A 20,512-nucleotide genomic window follows, 5' to 3' on the forward strand; every position below is an offset into this window, starting at 1 on the left:
ATGAGCTATTTTTTTTTGTTATCATTATATTTGTCCAAACAAATGTACCTTTAGTTGTACCAGGCATTAAAATGAACAAGAAATTGAAGAAAACAAGGGTGGTCTAATATTTATTTCCGCGACTGTATCATGTTGTTGCCGTATACTTTTCCTTTATCACTTAGAGACCCAATAAAATCACCCTTTTTGGGTCACGAGGCATTAAAATGAACAAGAAATTGAAGAAAACAAGGGTGGTCTAATAATTTTTTCTGCGATTGTATATGAAGAAGTAAATAGGTTGCATGTTGAAATTTTTTCTCCACAGCAATAATGTCAATTTTAATCATTTTTTTTATGATTTTCAAAGTGTTAAACCTCAATTCATCAAATTAAATAAAATATCATATGTATTTATTTGTTATATTTTATAGTTACACAGCAATGTTTAAAGTGAAGCCTGGTATTGGTTTACACAAAGGACAATAATCCCAGTTTCTTCCATGTAGTGAGTCATGTTGTTATTAATTTAACTCCGGTATTAGAGGGTATTCTGTATCGACCAATACAAAAAGTCTGGGTTTCAGACATGACAAGTTCAGACAGATTAGTTTGCATAATACCTGATAATAGTAGACAGTCACTTAACTCTAATATTATGTTTTAACTCCTGTTGTGACATTGCAAAGTGTGTTGTCATTTCCAGTGTGAGAGGATTTTCACTTTATAATCACTGTCTCCTGATTGAGCCTGAGAACAGAGAGCGTCAAAAACAATTACGTTAAGCGTGTTTGATTTTCACTTGTGGAATCTGGACAAATCTGAACATGATCGTGTAGTTCAGGCTGGGTTGTGTTCTAATTACACCTCCCACTTATGATGCTGTTCTAGAGCCAAAAAACAACAACAACCAAACAGATGAGCCTTGAACTGATCATAACATTCAACCGATGGAACCTCAACCTTCGCTTATAGAGGTTCTGTAATATACTAGTCAACATTTGCTAGGGATCAGTTTTATATTTGCACAATAAGTGATGTTGTATAATATTTTGGGTGACTTCATATATAATGTGTGTACTTTGGCTAGTCATGTAAAGAAAAATGGACCAAAAGGTAAAAAAACATAAATTTTTATTGCACTTTCAGGCAAAAGGGTGATACAACCCTAGAAATTAGAGTTCACAACAATTACTCTTCCAATTTTGTTTTCACTGAAACCACTCAGAATGTTCTGAAACACATACGGTGTGATGTCAATAATGTGTGTGGCCACCATCCGCATCCGCAGGCTGTACTCCACTGGGAAAACAAACTGTCAAGTTTCCAGAATTACACCCCCGGATATAGCAAAGTTATACAGTCTACTCTCGTTAAACCGCCCGCCGTTATACCGCCATTTCCGCTTATCGCCATCCGCCAGCCCAGTTCCATGCACAAACAACACTTATACCATTGATTTCCCAACCGTTATACCGCCAGCATCGCGGCGCGGCACCTCCGAGGTGCGCCGCCGTGGCACCTCCGAGGTGCAGCTCCCAGTGTTGTCTTTTCCGTGGAAACCGGGTCGAAATGGCTCTTTGAGTGTTAAAGGTTGCCGATCCCTGCCTTACAACATAGCAGAATCAAGATTTATTTAGAAACGCAATTAGAACGGGTTAACGGAGGCAGCATAGACATCATATAGTAAAGACATGCACATTATGGACGCAACCCGTTGTAACGCCATTTTCGCTATACCGCCAATTTGGCCGTGAACGGAAGTTGGCGGTATAACGAGAGTAGACTGTAGTTCTGATCCCTAGCAAATGTTGACTAGTGTATAATCTATACCTGTCTTGGATTGATCAGTATGCTTTTGTTTTTCTGTCGGACTTTACAGAAAATATACTTGATATTTTAACACATAAAGACTCAGTGTTGTGCTGCGTTCCAGGTAACCCTTAACTTGTGTTTTTCCAACCCTCTACCGGTGAAAAGGCACTGGAGTGGCAGTCAAACCCATGACTTCCCACCTGTGAACTCGTACTAGAGCAATGTACTCCCAGTTCCGAGTTCTGACGTCACCTAGCAACGGCAGCCCCCATGGATGCGGTGTTTATGCAGATTGTTTATTAAAACAAGGTACAGGAGGTCCTCGGGTTACAAACGAGTTCTGTTCCTATGCTGGCGACGCAATCCAAATTTCCACGTAAGGCGGAATTAACCCTTTAATACCCCCTGTCCTTAATAATGGTCGCCACGGTCAACCGACTGAAGCCTAAGGCTTTACCAATGTTCGTCGGCGTCTCGCCTTTCTCAGACCTTTTGATGATATCCAGCTTCGTTTCCATCGTAATGGCTTTCCTCTTGGCTGGACCAGCATTGCTAGAAGATCCTGCTTTCTTTTTTGAGGTCATGATGTGAAAAAGGAGGGGGAAAAAGGCGAGGATACCGAGAAAATTACAGAGCACAAACACAGACACTCTACACTATGGGCTGGAGACAAAACGGCGGATGAGACTCAGGCGTCGTAAAGTCGAAACAGCGTAGGTCGAGTACCGTGTAACCCGAGGACCTCCTGTATTGCTCTAATGTAATTTATCTGCAAATCTTCTGCATGATCAGCAGCAACTGTAGCATTAGCAAGTTTTCAGTCCAATGAGTGCAAGAATAAATTAATCGGCTAAAATTTACTTAGGGGGTCAAATGAGTGGCCATTTTTGCCAAAAAAAAAAGTTGTAAGAAATGCATAGAACTGTGTTGAAATAATGCTAATCCATTTGTGCACAGACTACTGATATTATTTGACAGTGGAAGCTACATTTTCAGAAATACTGGATTTTGAAAAGCACATGTATGTGAAAACTTTTGCTGGTGGACGGATGTGACATTACCCATGATGCTCTGGTCAGTACCAGTACTTTATTAGTAATAAACTTATAGACTTACTATTGATAATTATCCTCTTATTCATAAATGTTAGTATTGTATATTATCGGGGCGGCCATGGCTCAGGTGGTAGAGCGGGTCGTCCAATAACCAAAGGGTTGGTGGTTCGAATCCCGCTCCATCCTAGTCAGTCTTCACTTCACCCTCCTTGCCTCCAGTGCCACTTACACGGGTGTATGAATGCGTATGAATGTTTGGTGGTGGTCAGAGGGGCTGTAGGCGTGAATTGGCAGCCATGCTTCTATGAGACTGCCCCAGGGCAACTGTGGATACAGATGTAGTTTACTACCACCAGAGGGGGAATGTGAGAGCGAATGAATAATGGATCAATAATGTAAAGCGCTTTGGGTGTCTAGAAAAGCGCTATATAAAATCCAATCCATTATTATTATTGTGGATCTAAAACAATAACAGCTGACACAAAAACACAAACTGTGGCAGTGGACGGATGTGACACAGTTGTTACAGATCCCATCATACTGATGCTCGGCAGCCATGTCACCGTTTACACTAATGATCCCTGTGCAAAAACTAGGATCAGAGTTATTTATTGTATAGTTTATCATCATACTAAAGAGTAAATAACAGTATAGAATTGTTATTTCTTTATAAAAATGCTTATTATTAGAAAACTGTTGACTTAAAAAGTGACGTGTGACATTCTTAATGTATGTATTGGCGTAACATAAGCAGGATGGATCAGCACCATACTCCATATTGAACCTGTAAAAATAAAACATGTGAGATGTAGTATATAATCTGGTAAGAAAGATTGGGGAATCTAAAAGAATAGAATATTTGTTTTTCAGCTAAATTCAGTTCAAATATAACTTGGCCATTTGTGACATGAAAATACAGTATTAATTGTGATGAAATCAACATGTTGTAACAGAACTGAAATCCTGTACATTTGCATAAGTTGCATTTACCAACACAAAGTTCCTTTGGGGATTCACTTATATGGATTTCTTATGCACAAAGACAGAAATAAGACCTCTAAGCAAATTTTAGCCATAATACCAAATACGTATTCAAATATACAATTACCATAACATAAAAGGTAGAACAGCTTCTCTTGCCTTATGCACCATTTTTACTCCTCTGTTTCCCTCAAATAAGCAAAGAGCAAGCACCTTTAGCGATAGAAATGATTGTAAATGAGCATAACGTACGGTCCACCATGCTGGTTTGTTTACATCTAACTACCACACTTCCTTGCACTCAGGCAGTTTGGCATGACTTGCCTGGAACACTACAAAGTCATGAGTCACGGTTTGAAGTCGTGATTCACGGGCTCAAAAAACAGCCTGGAACGTAGCATTACTTTGGTATCAGTTCCCAAATGAAATTTTTTCTCTATTTAACCTTTTTTAGGTGATTTATCACCATTTACTGTACTTTCCGGACTATTGTTTTAATTTATTACAATTTTAATTTTCTATAACTAATATTTGGAACCAATATTCACTTTTAAGGTCTTTGAAAAGGTTCGTTAAGCATCTGTGTGTTATTTATGCAATAAATTATATACATTTTTCAAATCGGATTTTTTGTGTGTGTGTGTTTTTTGGCCTTTTATGTTTTTATAGTTGGTTAAAGTGAAAAAAATAATAAGCAGATGATATTGGTGAAGTTGTGCTGAAAAAAGATCCCAAACATGGGTATAGTAAACATTTGTTTATATAGTATATAAAATCAAAAGGACTGAAAAACAGCCACAATAGGCTCAGACGACTAAGGGTTAATATTTGAATGTTTCTGCTATGAGAAGGTACATTGTGCCTATTATTGCATTTGTTTGTTTTTTGTTTTGTTTTTTTCAAAATACAACTTGGTTGAATTCTTTCAGTGTGTGTATTAGTACTTTTTGAACATTTTGAGCACAAATTCAACAATACCGTGATAATAATGGTAATCGTGATAATTTTTGTCACAATAACCGTGATATGAAATTTTCATATCGTTACATCCCTAGGTCCAACTAAAGCAAAAACGAATTTAAAAGTAAAAATGTGGGTCATTTAGCAACACTAATCTGTCAAACTATCTCTAAAATGTCCTGTCAGAGAGATTTTGAATACTGTGTTTTGACCCATAGACAGACAGACAGACAGACAGACAGACAGACAGACAGACAGACAGACAGACAGACAGACAGACAGACAGACAGACAGACAGATAGACAGACAGACAGATAGATAGATAGATAGATAGATAGATAGATAGATAGATAGATAGATAGATAGATAGATAGATAGATAGATAGATAGATAGCTTTATTTATTCCAAAGTGAGTGATTCTGTTTAACAGTCTCCAGTGTGGTTTCAGTGGATTATGTAACAGTATTTAAAAAAAAAAAAAAAAAAAAAAGCAGAGACATTGACTTTTCAGACATCATCATCATCCACATACACACATTGTCGATGTGAGCAGCTTAATGCTGTCGAAAACAGTAAATAAATAAACAGGCACCCTACAACCCTAACTCATTCAGCAGCCTTATGGCAGAGGGAATAAATACATTTGTGTATCTGTTTGTTTTCCTCTGAGGCTCATAGTATCGTCTCCTGACCGCATTAGGGTGAATCTGTCTTTTAGGACGTGGTCTGGTTGATCTAGAATCCTCCTTACTTTCTGCACCACCTGCTTTTTCCATAAAGAGTTCAGGTCTTTTTGTTAAACTCCTATAATCTCAGAGCAGACCCTAATGAAATGATTAAATTATTATTATTACTATGTAAATGGTTATATGTTCCTTAGTGTGAACGGTGGTTTCAGCCAAAAACAGCGGGGTTAACAAACTGCCTGACAATTATTAATGAATCGTAATGATCTACAAGGGAAAATAATTTAAAAAAACAGGCATTGTAACTAAAAACTAAATTTTCAAGTAATATATGGCAGCCTAGTATAACCAAATTAAAAAATATCAAAAAGCACCTCATGGGCAAATCTTTTCATCAAAAGACCAAATGTATTGATTTATTATATTAGACAGAAATGATCTGAAACAAATGATTCCCTGCACTGATTTAACCCTTTCATGCATAGTGGTCACTCCAGTGGACAGTTCTTCTCCAGCTGTTCTCTTGTATATTCATGGGTTTTGTTATTTTAGTTCCATATCAGCCAACACAGTGGACACTTATGCACCATCCATTAAACTGACATTCATACCATTACTGTAACTTTCCTGTTCTTAATAAACCTGATCTGACTGCAGTAACATGTTAGAGTGTACGAGGGCTGTTCAATAAGTTCATGGCCTCACCCAGAAATACTGGTTGTTATAATACAGGATGTTACATTCTTTCGTGATGGGATAGTGATGCTTGAACATCGATGGACCAAGTGCATTGCTGTAAATGGAGATTATGTTGAAAAATAAAATATAAATTATCAGTCTGTGTTGTTTTGTTCTGGGTGAGGCCATGAACTTATTGAACGGCCCTCGTAAATCAATTGCTAATTGTTATTAGACTATAATTAATAGTTTTTGGGTTTTTTTTTTTTTTTTTTTACACAAAATGCTTTTTTTTTGCGTATTATCTCCATGAAGTGAGTAATAACTAGTATTAGAGTATGTTAATATGTGAGAAAACATCAGATTAGCTGCATTAAAAATGTTCTTATTCCATAGTTTTCACACAGTTTATCACTTTCTGATATTGCGTTTTAAATACGTGTTTCTTTGCTTCAAAAAATTAAACACATGGTGTCCGGCTGCGTGGATATTTTTGTAACTCCGTGAAAAACAGGTTCATTAAAATTTTTTCCATCATATTGTTTTTTTTCATGCTTAAAGAGGAATAAAAACACTCAGGTAAAAAATCTTGATAAACATTCTCATAATTCATGCATGAAAGGGTTAATATCGATACAGTATTGTGAAATGAAATATCACGATATATTGCAGAACCGATATTTTCTTACACCCCTAAATAATACTTTGTCATTTTTGATAACACTATAACTTAAGTCCATAAAATGTCACCGGAAAATTAAGACAAAATAATGACCATTAAATATCTTATTTAGATATCCCAGTAAATATGCCTGTCAGTATTTATACTTGACAAATAAGTCATCTGTAAATCAGTTCACATTCTGTTAAATTTCTGTATGTTAACCCTTTCATGCATAGTGGTCACTACAGTGGACAGCTGTTCAAAGGCGTTGTTCTCTTGTATATTTGTCGAGGCCCAAAACGGAATCTGTCCCGATTCAGAATCGGGCCGGCCCAAAATGGAATTCCATTTTGGGCCGTCCCGATTCTGAAGCGGGCCGGCCCAGAATGGAATCCTAACTCAACCTGGCCCAGAATGGAATTCTATTCTGGGCCGGCCCAATTCACAATCAGGCCAGAGTCGTGGGAGCTGTATTTTGAATAAATGCCACTGCAAGAAAGCTGGACTCAAGTGTTCTACCAAGTGCCACGTGAACAACCAGGGATGCCAGAACAAGTTCTAAGACTTCAGTGCAAGTTTGATTGCATATTCAACAATGTGACATTTTTGGTCTATTAGTGCCGATTTACATTTTCAGTCTTACATACCTTGAGTAACTATTGTCAATTTCAGTCGATTTCACTGTACCATATATTGGTGGGGAGTACCACTAGGTTCTATTTGTAAATAAAGTGTATTATAGTTTACAATTAAAATGTTGTTTGTTTCATTTTTTTTTCACATATTTGCAAATTCCATGCATTGATTTTTGTAATAATTTAGATCATTTGCATTAAACATGATATAAAAATAACATTATAGCAGCAGGATTCCATTCTAGGCCGGCCCAGAATGAAATCCTATAGAGATTCCATTCTAGGCCGGCCTAGAATAGAATTCCATTCTGGGCCGGCCCGCTTCAGAATCGGGCCGGCCCAAAATGGAATTCCATTCTGGGCTGATTCTGAATTGGGACAGATTCCGTTTTGGGCCTCGACATATTTATGGATTTTGTCAGTTTATTTCCATATCAGCCAACACAGTGGACACTTATGCATCATCCCATACACTGTAATTCACACCATTACTGTAAATTTCCTGTTCTAGATAAACCTGATCTGCAGAAACATGTTTGAGTGTAAAAAAATTCTAATTGTTATTAAACTATAATTAACCTTTTTTTTTTTTTTTTTTTAACAAAAAGGTTGTTTTTTTTTGCAAATTATCTCCATGCAGGTATGTTAAAATGTGAGAAAACATCAGATTAGCAGTATTAATGTTTTTATTTCATAGTTTTTATGCAGTATATCAGTAAATACATGTTTCTTTGCTTCTAAAATTAAACGCATGGTGTCCAGCTGAGTAAATATTTTTTGTAACGCCATGAAAAATAGGTTCATAAAAAAATTCAATCACATTGTTTGTTTGTTTTTTCATGCCTTAAAGAGGAATTAAAAACACCAAAGGAAAAAAAATCTTGATTAAGCTTCTCATAATTAATGCCTGAAAGGGTTAAAGTCCAAATGCTGTAGCTTTTATGCAAGTCTAAAAGTTACAATTACATAACGGAAGTACAGTCAGTACGGACATAATATACATAACCTACATAAAACTGGCACTGAGTCCAAACGCTTTTGTGTGTACACAACAATAATTGCGGACAAACAGGAAATAGTGTTGTGAGGTCATAGTGGGTTATCTTCATCTCAATTCCAGGAAGTGACTCCAGCTTCCTGCATGTTGGCCTCCTGCGTTAGGCAGCACGTTGGCCATTGTTAACCTCCAACACAAAGTAGCCTGGAACCAGACGGAGCCGACTGTTGTGACAAAACTGGAAGTGATGACTGGATTTGTGTCACTTGTCTGGTCATACATTTATAGCGGCACTTCATCACAGTAAACTGGGTCTAATTGGTGACTCATATAGTTGCTTGGAATTATCATTAAACGCTACTGTCCTTTAACTGACAGACATATTATGTGATTTCCCAGCATATGTTGTGTCAGGATAAAATGACTTACAAGCATGTTTCATAGAGTTTTGAGGTTAACCCTTAGGGGTCTGAGCCTATTTGGGCTGTTTTTGAGTGCTTTTGATTTTGCCTTTATATACTATATAAAAAAAATGTTTACTATACCTACAGGGTGAGAAAGCAAAATTTACAATGAACATTTAGTTGTTTTTTCTCAGCAGGCACTACGTCAATTGTTTTGAAACCAAACATATATTGATGTCATAATCATACCTAACACTATTATCCATACCTTTTCAGAAACTTTTGCCCATATGAGTAATCAGGAAAGCAAACGTCAAAGAGTGTGTGATTCACTGAATGCACTCGTCACACCAAAGGAGATTTCAAAAATAGTTGGAGTGTCCATAAAGACTGTTTATAATGGAAAGAAGAGAATGACTATGAGCAAAACTATTACGAGAAAGTCTGGAAGATACTATTAAAGACGAATGGGAGAAGTTGTCACCCGAATATTTGAGGAACACTTGCGCAAGTTTCAGGAAGCGTGTGAAGGCAGTTATTGAGAAAGAAGGAGGACACATAGAATAAAAACATTTTCTATTATGTCAATTTTCTTGTGGCAAATAAATTCTCATGACTTTCAATAAACTAATTGGTCATACACTGTCTTTCAATCCCTGCCTCAAAATATTGTAAATTTTGCTTCCCCACCCTGTATGTTTGGTATCTTTTTACCTACTATATCATAGGTGTCAAACATGCGGCCCGGGGGCCAAAACCGGCCCGCCAAAGTTTCCAATCCGGCCCCTGGGATGAATTTACAAAGTGCAAGTTAGGGCATCAAACTCAAAAATAATATCATAATAACTTATAAATAATGACAACACCAATATTTTCTCTTTGATTTAGTGGAAAAAATATTAAATTATGAAAATATTTACATTAAGAAACTAATCTTTAACAATAAAATGTGAATATCCTGAACAAATATGAACAATTTCCAATGTCTAAAGAAAATTAAGTGCAATTTTAACAATATTTTGCCTGTTACTAAATGTTTTGTACCTTTGTAGATCTGATCTGTAATGCACCTGCGTAAATGACAAGTCGAGGTATAATATTGATAAAATTGTACTCAACATTTCTTAACAAATTTCATTTTTCAGGTTATTCACATCCTTTTTTGTTTGGATAGTTTGTAAATTTAAATATTGGCATAATTGAATGTTATTTTTTGCACTTAAACAATTTGGAGTTGTCATTATTTATTGCCTATCATGCTATTATTTTACTGGTCTGGCCCACTTCAGATTAAATTGGGCTGAATGTGGCCCCAGGAAGGAAATGAGTTTGACACCCCTGTACTATATCAACACAAAAGGACAAAAAATACACAAAAAATATAAAATCCGATTTGGAAACTGACTATCATTTATTGCATAAATGATGAAAAGATGCTTAACGAACCTTTTCAAAGACTTAAAAAGTGAATATTAGTTCCAAATATTAGGGATATAAAATCAATATTAGAATAAATTAAAACTATACTCAAATATTTGACATAAAAGCAGATCTTTACATAGGCGGTTTCTCCGGTTTTCTTACCGAGGCTACAACGTGTTGAAAATGTCATGTGATTCAGTCACATTAAACCAGGGGTGTCAAACTCATTTTAGTTCAGGGCCCACAATCAGCTAAATTTGATCTGAAGTGGGCCGAACCAGTAAAATTATAATATAATAATATATAAATAATGTCAACTCCAAACTTTTCTCTATGTTTTCGAGTGAAAAAAGTAAAATTACATTATGAAAATGTTTGCATCTACAAGCTATCCTTTCAAACTATGCAAATAATATGAACAAACTGAAAAAAAAAGTGTAATTTTAACAATATTCTGCTTCACTATCATATCATTTCATTTCCACATGTACATTATAACTTACAGATCACAGTGGATCCACAAATACACAGAACATTTAGTAACAGGTGGAATATTATTAAAATTGCACTTACTTCTCTTAAGATATTTCAGATTGTTCATATTTGTTCAGGTTATTCAGATATTTTTACAATATTATACTTTGTTTTAGTGTAAATAGATGAAAACATTTACATTTACGAAGAGAAAAAGTCGGAGTATTTATAGGTTATTATGACCCACTTGAGACTGAATTGGTCTGAATGTGGAACCTGAACTAAAAGGATTGTTAATATCTTAGTGTAATTTTTGCATTTCACAAATTCATCCCAAGGGCCGGACTGGACCCTTTGGCGGGCTGGATTTGGCCCCTGGACCGCATGTTTGACACCTGTACCTTAAGCACTGAGAGATTGTTCTGAGGATTTTCTCACTATTATATTTGCTAAAAAAAAAAAAAAAAATTGCAAGTGACTCTCATTTACCCTGGGTCCATATTTCCTCGAATGAATCACTAATTTTTGGGAAGCAAAAGTGTTAGATCATTACTAAAGTGTTGTGAAATGGTTTAGCAAAGCAAAAAGTGTTAAGTCATGAGTAAAGTGTGATGAAATGGTTTAACGTTGCCAAACCTACAAACTCTGAGTGACTTGGTACTACATGTGATGATGTCAAGACAGAAGGTTGGAATGAAAGGTACCTATAATCAGGTCACAAATGTGTTTGTTGTGCCACAGTTTGGAACAAAGGCTAGAGGGAGATTAGGTTTTATCAGAGATGTTCGACCACATTCTTGGGACAGGTCGAGTAGAGGTCAAACAGGATGGTCAACAAGTCATTAGAGGGTGAAGGACAGTGATGGAAAGACTGAGAAAAATGATCGAAATTAACTTTACTAGACTTAACTGAGAGAATGTGTTAGATCTGTATTTAAATCCCTTATAGCACTGGTGTCAAACATGCGGCCTGGGGGCCAAAACCGGCCCGCCAAAGGTTCCAATCCGGCCCGTGGGATGAATTTGCCAAGTGCAAAAATTCCACAGTCTTGAATTGAATTAAGCAAAAAAAATATTATCTTGAATTAAGGAAAAAATCTTGAATTAAGCAAAAAAAAATAAATAAATAAAAATCTTCAATTAAGTATAAAAAATCTTGAATTAAAACCAAAAAAAAAAATCTTGGATTAAGTAAAAAAAAAAAAAAATCTTGAATTAATCTTAAAAAAAAATCTTGAATTAAGTAAAAAAAAAAAATCTTGAATTAAACAAAAAAAAATCTTGAATTAAGTAAAAAAAAAAAAATCTTGAATTAAGCCAAAAATATCTTCAATTAAGTAAAAAAAAAAGTTCTTGAATTAAGCCAAAAAAATCTTCAATTAAGTAAAAAAAAAATCTTCAAGTGAGGCAAAAAAAAAAAAAAAACTTCAATTAAGTAAAAAAATCTTCAATTAAGCCCCCAAAAAAATCTAGAATTAAAAACTTCAATTTTTTCTCTTTGTTTTAGTGCAAAAAATAACATTAAATTATGAAAATATTTGCATTTACAAACTATCCTGTAACACTAAAATGTGAATAACCTGAAGAAATATGAACAACCTCAAATGTCAAATGTCAATTAAACCAAAAAATCTTTAATTAAGTAAAAAATCTTGAATTAAGACCCCCAAAAAAATCTAGAATTAACAACTTCAATTTTTTTTCTTTGTTTTAGCACAAAAAATAACATTAAATTATGAAAATATTTACATTTACAAACTATCCTGTAACACTAAAATGTGAATTAGCTGAACAAATATGAACAACCTCAAATGTCTAAAGAAAATTAAGCACAATTTTAACAGTTTTTCTGCCTGTTCCTCAGTGTTTAGTGTCTTTGTAGATCTGATCCATAACGCACATGGACAAATGATAAGTTGAGGAATAATATTGCTAAATTTGCACTTATTTTTCTTAAGAAATTTTATTTTTTTCAGGTTAATCACATCTTTTTTGTTTGGATAGTTTATAAAAGTAAGTATTTTCATAGCTTAATGGGTTTTTTTACACTAAAACAAAAACAAAAATTTACAGTTGTCATTATTTATAGGTTATTCTGTTATTATTTTACTGGTCCGGCCCACTGCAGATAAAATGAGTTTGACACCCTTGCCTTATAGCTTAGCAGATGTATTCTTATTAAAACTGTAGATAAACACAAGAATGGAGGATATAATCAGTTAGGTGGGGTTTCCCCATGCTGAAACACTGATTAAAGTCAAAACAGCTGATTAGATAAGTGTGTTTTTATCTTAAAATGAGAATTAAAGGTAGAATTAGTGAAAATATTTCAACATTTGACTACAGTTATTTTTATTATAGTCTATTTTCTGAATGTTGGGTTGTAGATTTAGTTTGTGAAATACAGGTTTGTCTCTTCAGGTGTTCTGGAAACCTGACAGAGTTTATAATTCAAGCAGAAAACAACTGTACATTCCTGAGTTCCTGAGGGTGAACGTAAACTCACCAGGAGGGTTTCCAAGTTTAGTGCCGATTGTTGGTTGTTCATCAGGGATTCCAGCTTGTTCAGCCGGCTTTCCAGTCTGCTCTCCGCTCCAGGCATGGTTCCACTGAAGTTTATCCAGATAAAATGACATAAATTTTTTTTTTTAAGTACAAAAAACAAAACCACCACCTGTGGAGCTGTTGTTTTGGGCGTGCGTCAGGACGCAGGCGGGCGGCTCAGTGCTCCACAGCCGCGGTTCAACTCCTCCTCATGTCACAGCTCCTCAGTAAACTGCGCTCCGGGTTGTCAAGTGAATTATTTATCCTCTGCCAAAGGACGTTGTCTCAATCCGATTCATTAATATCTGAAAGAAAGTTAATACCGGGAGGACTTTTAAGAGGCCAATGAAAGCGCACTTCACTTTCAGGTGCGCCTCGTCCGCTCTCAGGTAGGCGCAACCAAATCTGATCCGAACACAATGTGTCCAATGAGACGGACTATAGTCAAGTTACAGTCCCCAAAAGACTTCCTGTGGTAGCTGTCAAAGTAAAAGACTGTAAAAGAAAACCAAAAAAAAAAAAAAAAAACTGAAAAAATAAGTGTAATTTTAACACTATTCTGCCTCAGTTTATCATTTACACATGTACATTAGAACTTACAGATCACAGTGGATCTACAAATACATTTAGTAACAGGCAGAATGTCATTAAAAAAAAAAAAAAAACTCTTAAGTTCATATTTGTTCAGGTTATTCACATTTTTTGAGAAATTATACTTTGTTTTAGTGTAAATACATGAAAACATTTGCATTTACAAAGAGAAAAAGTTAGAGTATTTATTTCCTGTGGTAGCTAACAAAGTAAAAGACTGTTAAAAAAAAAAAAAAAACTGAAAAAATAAGTGTAATTTTAACAATATTCTGCCTCAGTTTATCATTTACACATGTACATTAGAACTTACAGATCACAGTGGATCTACAAATACATTTAGTAACAGGCAGAATATCATTAAAACTAAAAAAAAAAAAAAAAAAAAAAAACTCTTAAGTTCATATTTGTTCAGGTTATTCACATTTTTTGAGAAATTATACTTTGTTTTAGTGTAAATACATGAAAACACTTCCTGTGGTAGCTATCAAAGTAAAAGACTGTATGTGTGTATATATATATATATATATATATATATATATATATATATATATATATATATATATATATATATATATATATAAACTAACAAACTGAAAAAATAAGTGTAATTTTAACAATATTCTACCTCAGTTTATCATTTACACATGTACATTAGAACTTACAGATCACAGTGGATCTACAAATACATTTAATAACAGGCAGAATGTCATTAAAAGTGAAAAAAAAAACACACAAAAAAACCTCTTAAGACATTTCAGGTTGTTCATATTTGTTCAGGTAATTCACATTTTTTTGAGAAATTATACTTTGTTTTAGTGTAAATACATGAAAACACTTCCTGTGGTAGCTATCAAAGTAAAAGACTAAAAAACTAAAAAAAAAAAAAAAAAAACTAACAAACTGAAAAAATAAGAGTAATTTTAACAATATTCTGATTTATCTGAAATCTGCATGACTTTAATGACAAAAAGCAGAATACAGTGAGTTTGATGCAGTCTGTCTTTACTTCCATTATATTTTTAACCTTAGATATGTTGTATTTTTCACTTTATATTAAAAACTTAGCTTTCTTTTAATCTTAATTATTACATTTTATCAATCTTTATGTTAATTTTGCGAATGAAAGCAAAAGAGTCTATTATTATTTTTATTTTACTATTATTTCTATTGTTGTTTATATAAAATAGCAGCTCAATCTATCACGTATGATTTGAATAGGTCATGTGACTCTTATTTTGACTACGTCCTGTTTGATTTTGTCTTATTTTTAGTCACTTCATCTTAATACATTTCATTTTGGTACAGTTTAATTTTCACTTCCACCTCTCTCACCTGTTGCTTCCTTCTGTGTTGAACCGTCCAGAGTCTGGACCGGGTCCTTTCCAGTCTGTTCTCCATCTGGGCCTTCACCCAGCCGGAATTCCTGTCCTGTTATCTCATTGATCTGTTTTACCGTCACAGCTCAGCCTAGACCAACTTCCAGTATTTTAGGAATGCTGATGCGCTGCTTTGCAAACTTGGCTATAAATAGAAATTTTACGTGGCTCAGTATGTTCAGCAAACCTTATCTACACACCCTGGATAAATGGTTTTTTTGTGCCCGTTGATAGGAAGTTAATTATAACAAGCTTCATTCAAGGTTAAAAGCACAGTCTGACATCACCTATGTTATTTTTAGGTAATGAACGCAATAAATAAAATGAAAACTACTACTACTACTAAGTATAAAACTATAAAAGAATACGATTAAAGTTGTTTTTTTTTTTGTGCCCGTTGATAGGAAGTTAATTATAACAAGCTTCATTCAAGGTTAAAAGCACAGTCTGACATCACCTATATGTTATTTTTAGGTAATGAACGCAATAAATAAGATGAAAAGTATTACTACTACTAAGTATAGAACCGTAAAAGAACATGATTTTTTTTTTTTTTTTTTTGTGCCAATTGATATAAAGTTAATTATAACAAGCTTCATTCAAGGTTAAAAGCACAGTCTGACATCACCTATGTTATTTTTAGGCAAAAAAAAAAATCAATAAATAAGATGAAAACTACTACTACTACGTATAAAACTATAAAAGAATACAATTAAATGTTTTTTTTTTTGTGCCGGTTGATTGAAAGTTAATTATAACAAGCTTCATTCAAGGTTAAAATTACAGTCTGACATCGCCTATATGTTATTTTTCAGCAAAAAAACTCAATAAATAAGATGAAAACTACTACTACTACTAAGTATAAAACTATAAAAGAATACAATTAAATGTTTTTTTTGTGCCAGTTGATTGAAAGTTAATTATAACAAGCCTCATTCAAGGTTAAAAGCACAGTCTGACATCCCCTATGTTATTTTTAGGCAAAAAAACTCAATAAATAAGATGAAAACTACTACTACTACTAAGTGTAAAACTATAAAAGAATACAATTAAATGTTTTTTTTGTGCCAGTTGATTGAAAGTTAATTATAACAAGCCTCATTCAAGGTTAAAAGCACAGTCTGACATCACCCACATGTTATTTTTAGGCAAAAAAACCTCAATAAATAAGATGAAAACTACTACTTCTGCTAAGTATAAAACTATAAAAGAATATGATAAAAAAAAAATTTAAAAAAAAAAAAGGAAAACCAACCCAAGCATTTTATTTTCCTGCTCATAGAATAACTTTTATTTATTTTACATTACAAAGAGGTCTCCACCAAAGCTCTTGGTTACAGAATCTATCTTCAATACAAACAGTCTATTCAGTTAAATGTTTTTCAGGGGGAGGTCAGAAAGTACCTTTGGATTTCAGGTGAAAAAAGCAACAAAAAGTTGGACATTCACACCATTTTTTGACAAAACATTGAATAAACAAATGTAACTCATCTCAGTCAGAAATGGCAATGAATAAAAATGTGCAATAAAACCAATTATGGCAGTCTCGATTGTCTTTTTTGGGCCTCTGATGTCACAGTAGAGGACCACTTGTTGACACCACAGCTATTTACACAGAGTGATGTCATCACTGACTCAAACAAGCTGTTGATAAAAGTCCCCTGGCCAGCCGAGGATGACACTCACATAATGGCATGACCTGTGATGAGGATGTGGGCTGGAATGAGTGGGGAGACAGTGAAATATGTTGCCGCTGTAGGCGCACACACACAGACAAACAGACACACACAAACGGATGGCATGTACTTTTGGAATGATGGCAGGGGTGGGTCACATTAGGAGTTATTCTAGGACTGGGTTATGGTGACTACTTATCCCGGGGGACGGTTGAACTCCTCGTAAAAAAGGCTTTGAAGGGCAGCTGACTGCAACCTATGACTTCTCAGTATGAAATTGTTGTGATTAACAGTATACGGAGATAATAATAAAATAATGGCAGCAAAATGTGGAGGTAAAGCACAGCTAGTTGGCATTGGATATCAGTCAGTTGGCACTAAGTGCAATGTGTTCGGTGTAACTGCGTGGGTTTCATTATCATCGTTGTCATATGGACTTCCTGGTGCTTTCTCTGCTCTGCTTTTGTCAGGAAAAGGCAGGTGCAAAGTTACAAAGGCAAACATTGCTCTCTAGTGGCAACACAGGATATAAACATACACACGGTGGGAGATTGAAGAGCTTCAGCACTCATGAAATACAATCATCAAAGAAAAAACAAATGAAGAAATAAAGCACTTTTTTGTGAAAATCTACAAATGCATCATCCATAAGTTAATATAACATCAAATAGTATCTGTGTAGAGTTCAACTAGAAAAGCTGAAGTCTTACAATGGGACAAGTGTTGACAAAGCCTCAGCGTGATGTAGCTGTATCAGATCTCATCAGGTATCCCCAACAGAGGGAACTGTAATACTGATCACTGCATACTGCAGCATTTGACAGTTGAATATAATACCACATTTGGTAAAATGACAAGCCTGTTTTATAGAATCATCTGAGCTCAGCCAGTAAGATTAAAAAATCTGAATCAGTGCCACAAATGTTCAGGATATCCCATTTCTATGAACATGCATGGCACTTGGTGCTAAAAGTGATTCAGTGATTCTGGGTAGCTATGAAATTTGGCAGATCACATAAATGGTATGGGAGGGTCTGTACATGGCCACATTTATGGACCAGCGTCATTAGGATGACTAGTGTTCCCAGACCATCTCATCTACTGTATATCAGTAGGTGTCCCGCTCATACATTCTAAGTAGATTTACTTCTGTGTAGTTTAAGAGGAGTCAGCGTCCTCTGTCATCAGAGATTATATTATAATATACTCAGTCTTCTGTCTTTAAAACCCAATGAGACTCTTCACACAGTGTGAAAACTGCCCAAGAATAAAGTCTTAATCGCAGCAGAATTTCACTCCTCCCTTAGGGGAGGTTGAAAGGCATGAGAGTGCAGTAAGGAATCACAGGCAATCAGTTGTGAGGAATCAAACCTCTGAACGAGTGTGTTACTGTGTACCGTATTTAGATTGGGCTGAGAGGAGGTGGAGGGTGTACTATATTCCTGGCTGTCGGTCAAAAAAATAAAAAAGCTCCTGAAGTCTGAGCCCCCGTCGGCCAGGTAACCCAAAACCTGGAGTGGGGAGTCAGCGTGGGATATGTGGAGACGAACAATGTGGCTCTTTGTGAAAGCCGGGCAGAGAAAACAAACCGTTTCCCCTGGAAAGAGATCATGTTCAGGCTCCATCTGAGAAGACCACACAAGGCTGATCTGAGCCTTGTCTGCTGTGCAGAGTAAGGAGAGGAGGAGGAGCGCATCTGGGCAGCCACGCTAACTCACACAAACACACAGTCAGACACACTTTAGGGCAATGTCAGACAGGTAGAAGATTTGAGATGCTTCATATCACATGCTCACCAAACACAAAGTAACACATTAACCAGCAATACTCTTTGGTCCAAGACAAAATGTGTGACTGTGCTGGGTACTTTCCCCATGTTGCTTGTGATAATATGGCCATCTGGACTACTTCCTGGGTTGGCACCCTGCTGGTCTACAGGCAGAGCAACACTCTGGTGGGCTGACAGGCTGAGGAACAGGCTGGAGGGTGTTAGCACTGGTGTTGTCCACAAGAGGGCGTGGCACTGATTCTGGCTCTGCCATACAGTGTTTAACAGGGAGTCTGTTCATTAGCCGGAGAGAGAGACAGCCAAAAAAAAAGAGGAGAGAGGGAGAAAGATTGGTGAGATGTTATAGATTCTGGGCTGATTCTGTGTAATTTCCATTTCTACTGTATCTTATATCAACCCCTTGTGCCCTGGACACTCATTCCTTAATCCACCCTTTCTACATAAACACTGAGAATGAGGCTTTTAGCCGTGTCAGTGCTCAGATAACTGTTGCACAGGGCACAACAAACCAAGAACATCTGGCCTCTTTCTCTCTCACACACCAACATAGACTTTCATTCAAACATGCATATTAAATGTAAACAGACACACACATGTAAGGGCCAAACCAGGGTTCTTTACTCCCTCTGTCCCAATGCGTTTTAGTTTCAAACACTCAGCGAATACCCATGTGGTGGGATCAGATTACATGGGGCTATAAAATATCCCAAATAAAGGCAAGGAAAACTGAGACGAAAAAACGGGCTGTTTCCTGAGGTGAAATCCTCCAGTTGGCTGCCGATTCTGTCAGAGTGGGAGACTTTTAGCAGCAGAGACAATAGAACAGGACAGCAATGTTCGGCCCAGAGCACAGAGGTTGCAAACTAAAGTCATTCACATACGACAGCCAGCTCCCATTACACACAACGCAGGGCCATAAATCCGTCTGCACGACACAAGCAGCACGCTGTGATTTCATACTGGTTACTAAGGGAACACACGAAACCACAACAAATGACAAAGAGTGATGTAGGACTGATTTAGTGAAAGGGAATCTTGTAATACTTAAGCACCGTACGTCTAGGGTTTAAGATAAAGGTTTTTACATTATGTTCTCTATCAGCATCCATCATTTTTTATGCAATTATTACACTGAACTTTGGCCTTTAGAAGTGAAATTGGAGTGAAAAGCAGGGCAGTGGTAATCTAAACCATCTTTGTAATATCAGTGGATTAATTGCAGGACGTACAGTAACATGGTAACATGATCTTGTTATGGCAGGATACCAGCGGGTGAGGATGGAGGGTGCATGTTACAGCCATTTGGACCGACTACCAACCAGGCAAGTGAAATCAAGAGCCTCTTTGATTGGTCTAAAGTAAGAAGGCTTTTCTGTTGCGCTCTAACAACATCTGGTTGGCAGGGGACAGCGGTGGTGAGTGAAGGAAAGGAAAAGGAGGGAAGAGAGAAAGAACAGCGCTAAAGTCATACATGGGAGAGCGACAGGCCGAAGCCAGAATAGGGTGTCATTATGACACATGTAATCAGATCGCTTTGGTTCTGCCCCTGTGTTTTCTAATGAAGCCCCAGAGCTCTGTAAGAGCTCAGGGGCTGGCTCTCACATTTACAGCGCCTCCTAGTCTGCCTGACAATCACCTCTGTCTCTGCGGACAGATCAGCAGTGCTTCACCAGTGGGAGTTTGACTTTGGGGTCATACTATATCAATCTTGCCTGCTCTATCTCTGTGTTTAGGCGTCAGGTTGGATGGCCACCCCATAACCTCAAGGTCACGGTTTGATTCATC

The 20,512-nt window shown here is 36.0% G+C and overlaps 2 protein-coding genes across 4 annotated transcripts in view; both read right to left on the minus strand.

Moving 5' to 3' along the window:
* Nucleotides 1–13,699, minus strand: part of LOC115415158 (rho-associated protein kinase 2-like) — a 119,701-nt gene extending 106,002 nt beyond the window's left edge. For both annotated transcript variants that reach the window (XM_030128633.1, XM_030128632.1), the window contains exon 1: nucleotides 13,258–13,699. In XM_030128633.1, coding sequence (XP_029984493.1) covers nucleotides 13,258–13,353 — 96 coding nt within the window. In that variant the 5' untranslated portion in view covers nucleotides 13,354–13,699. The remainder of the gene's footprint in view (nucleotides 1–13,257) is intronic.
* Nucleotides 13,700–16,538: 2,839 nt separating this feature from the next.
* The window catches only part of LOC115415159 (sine oculis-binding protein homolog), a 29,177-nt gene continuing 25,203 nt past the window's right edge, over nucleotides 16,539–20,512 (minus strand). For both annotated transcript variants that reach the window (XM_030128636.1, XM_030128634.1), the window contains exon 7: nucleotides 16,539–18,999. The gene's annotated coding sequence lies outside the window, so the exon portion shown is untranslated. The remainder of the gene's footprint in view (nucleotides 19,000–20,512) is intronic.

This window comes from Sphaeramia orbicularis, chromosome 24 (genome assembly GCF_902148855.1).
Source record: "Sphaeramia orbicularis chromosome 24, fSphaOr1.1, whole genome shotgun sequence".
In the NCBI taxonomy this organism is placed as follows: domain Eukaryota; kingdom Metazoa; phylum Chordata; class Actinopteri; order Kurtiformes; family Apogonidae; genus Sphaeramia; species Sphaeramia orbicularis.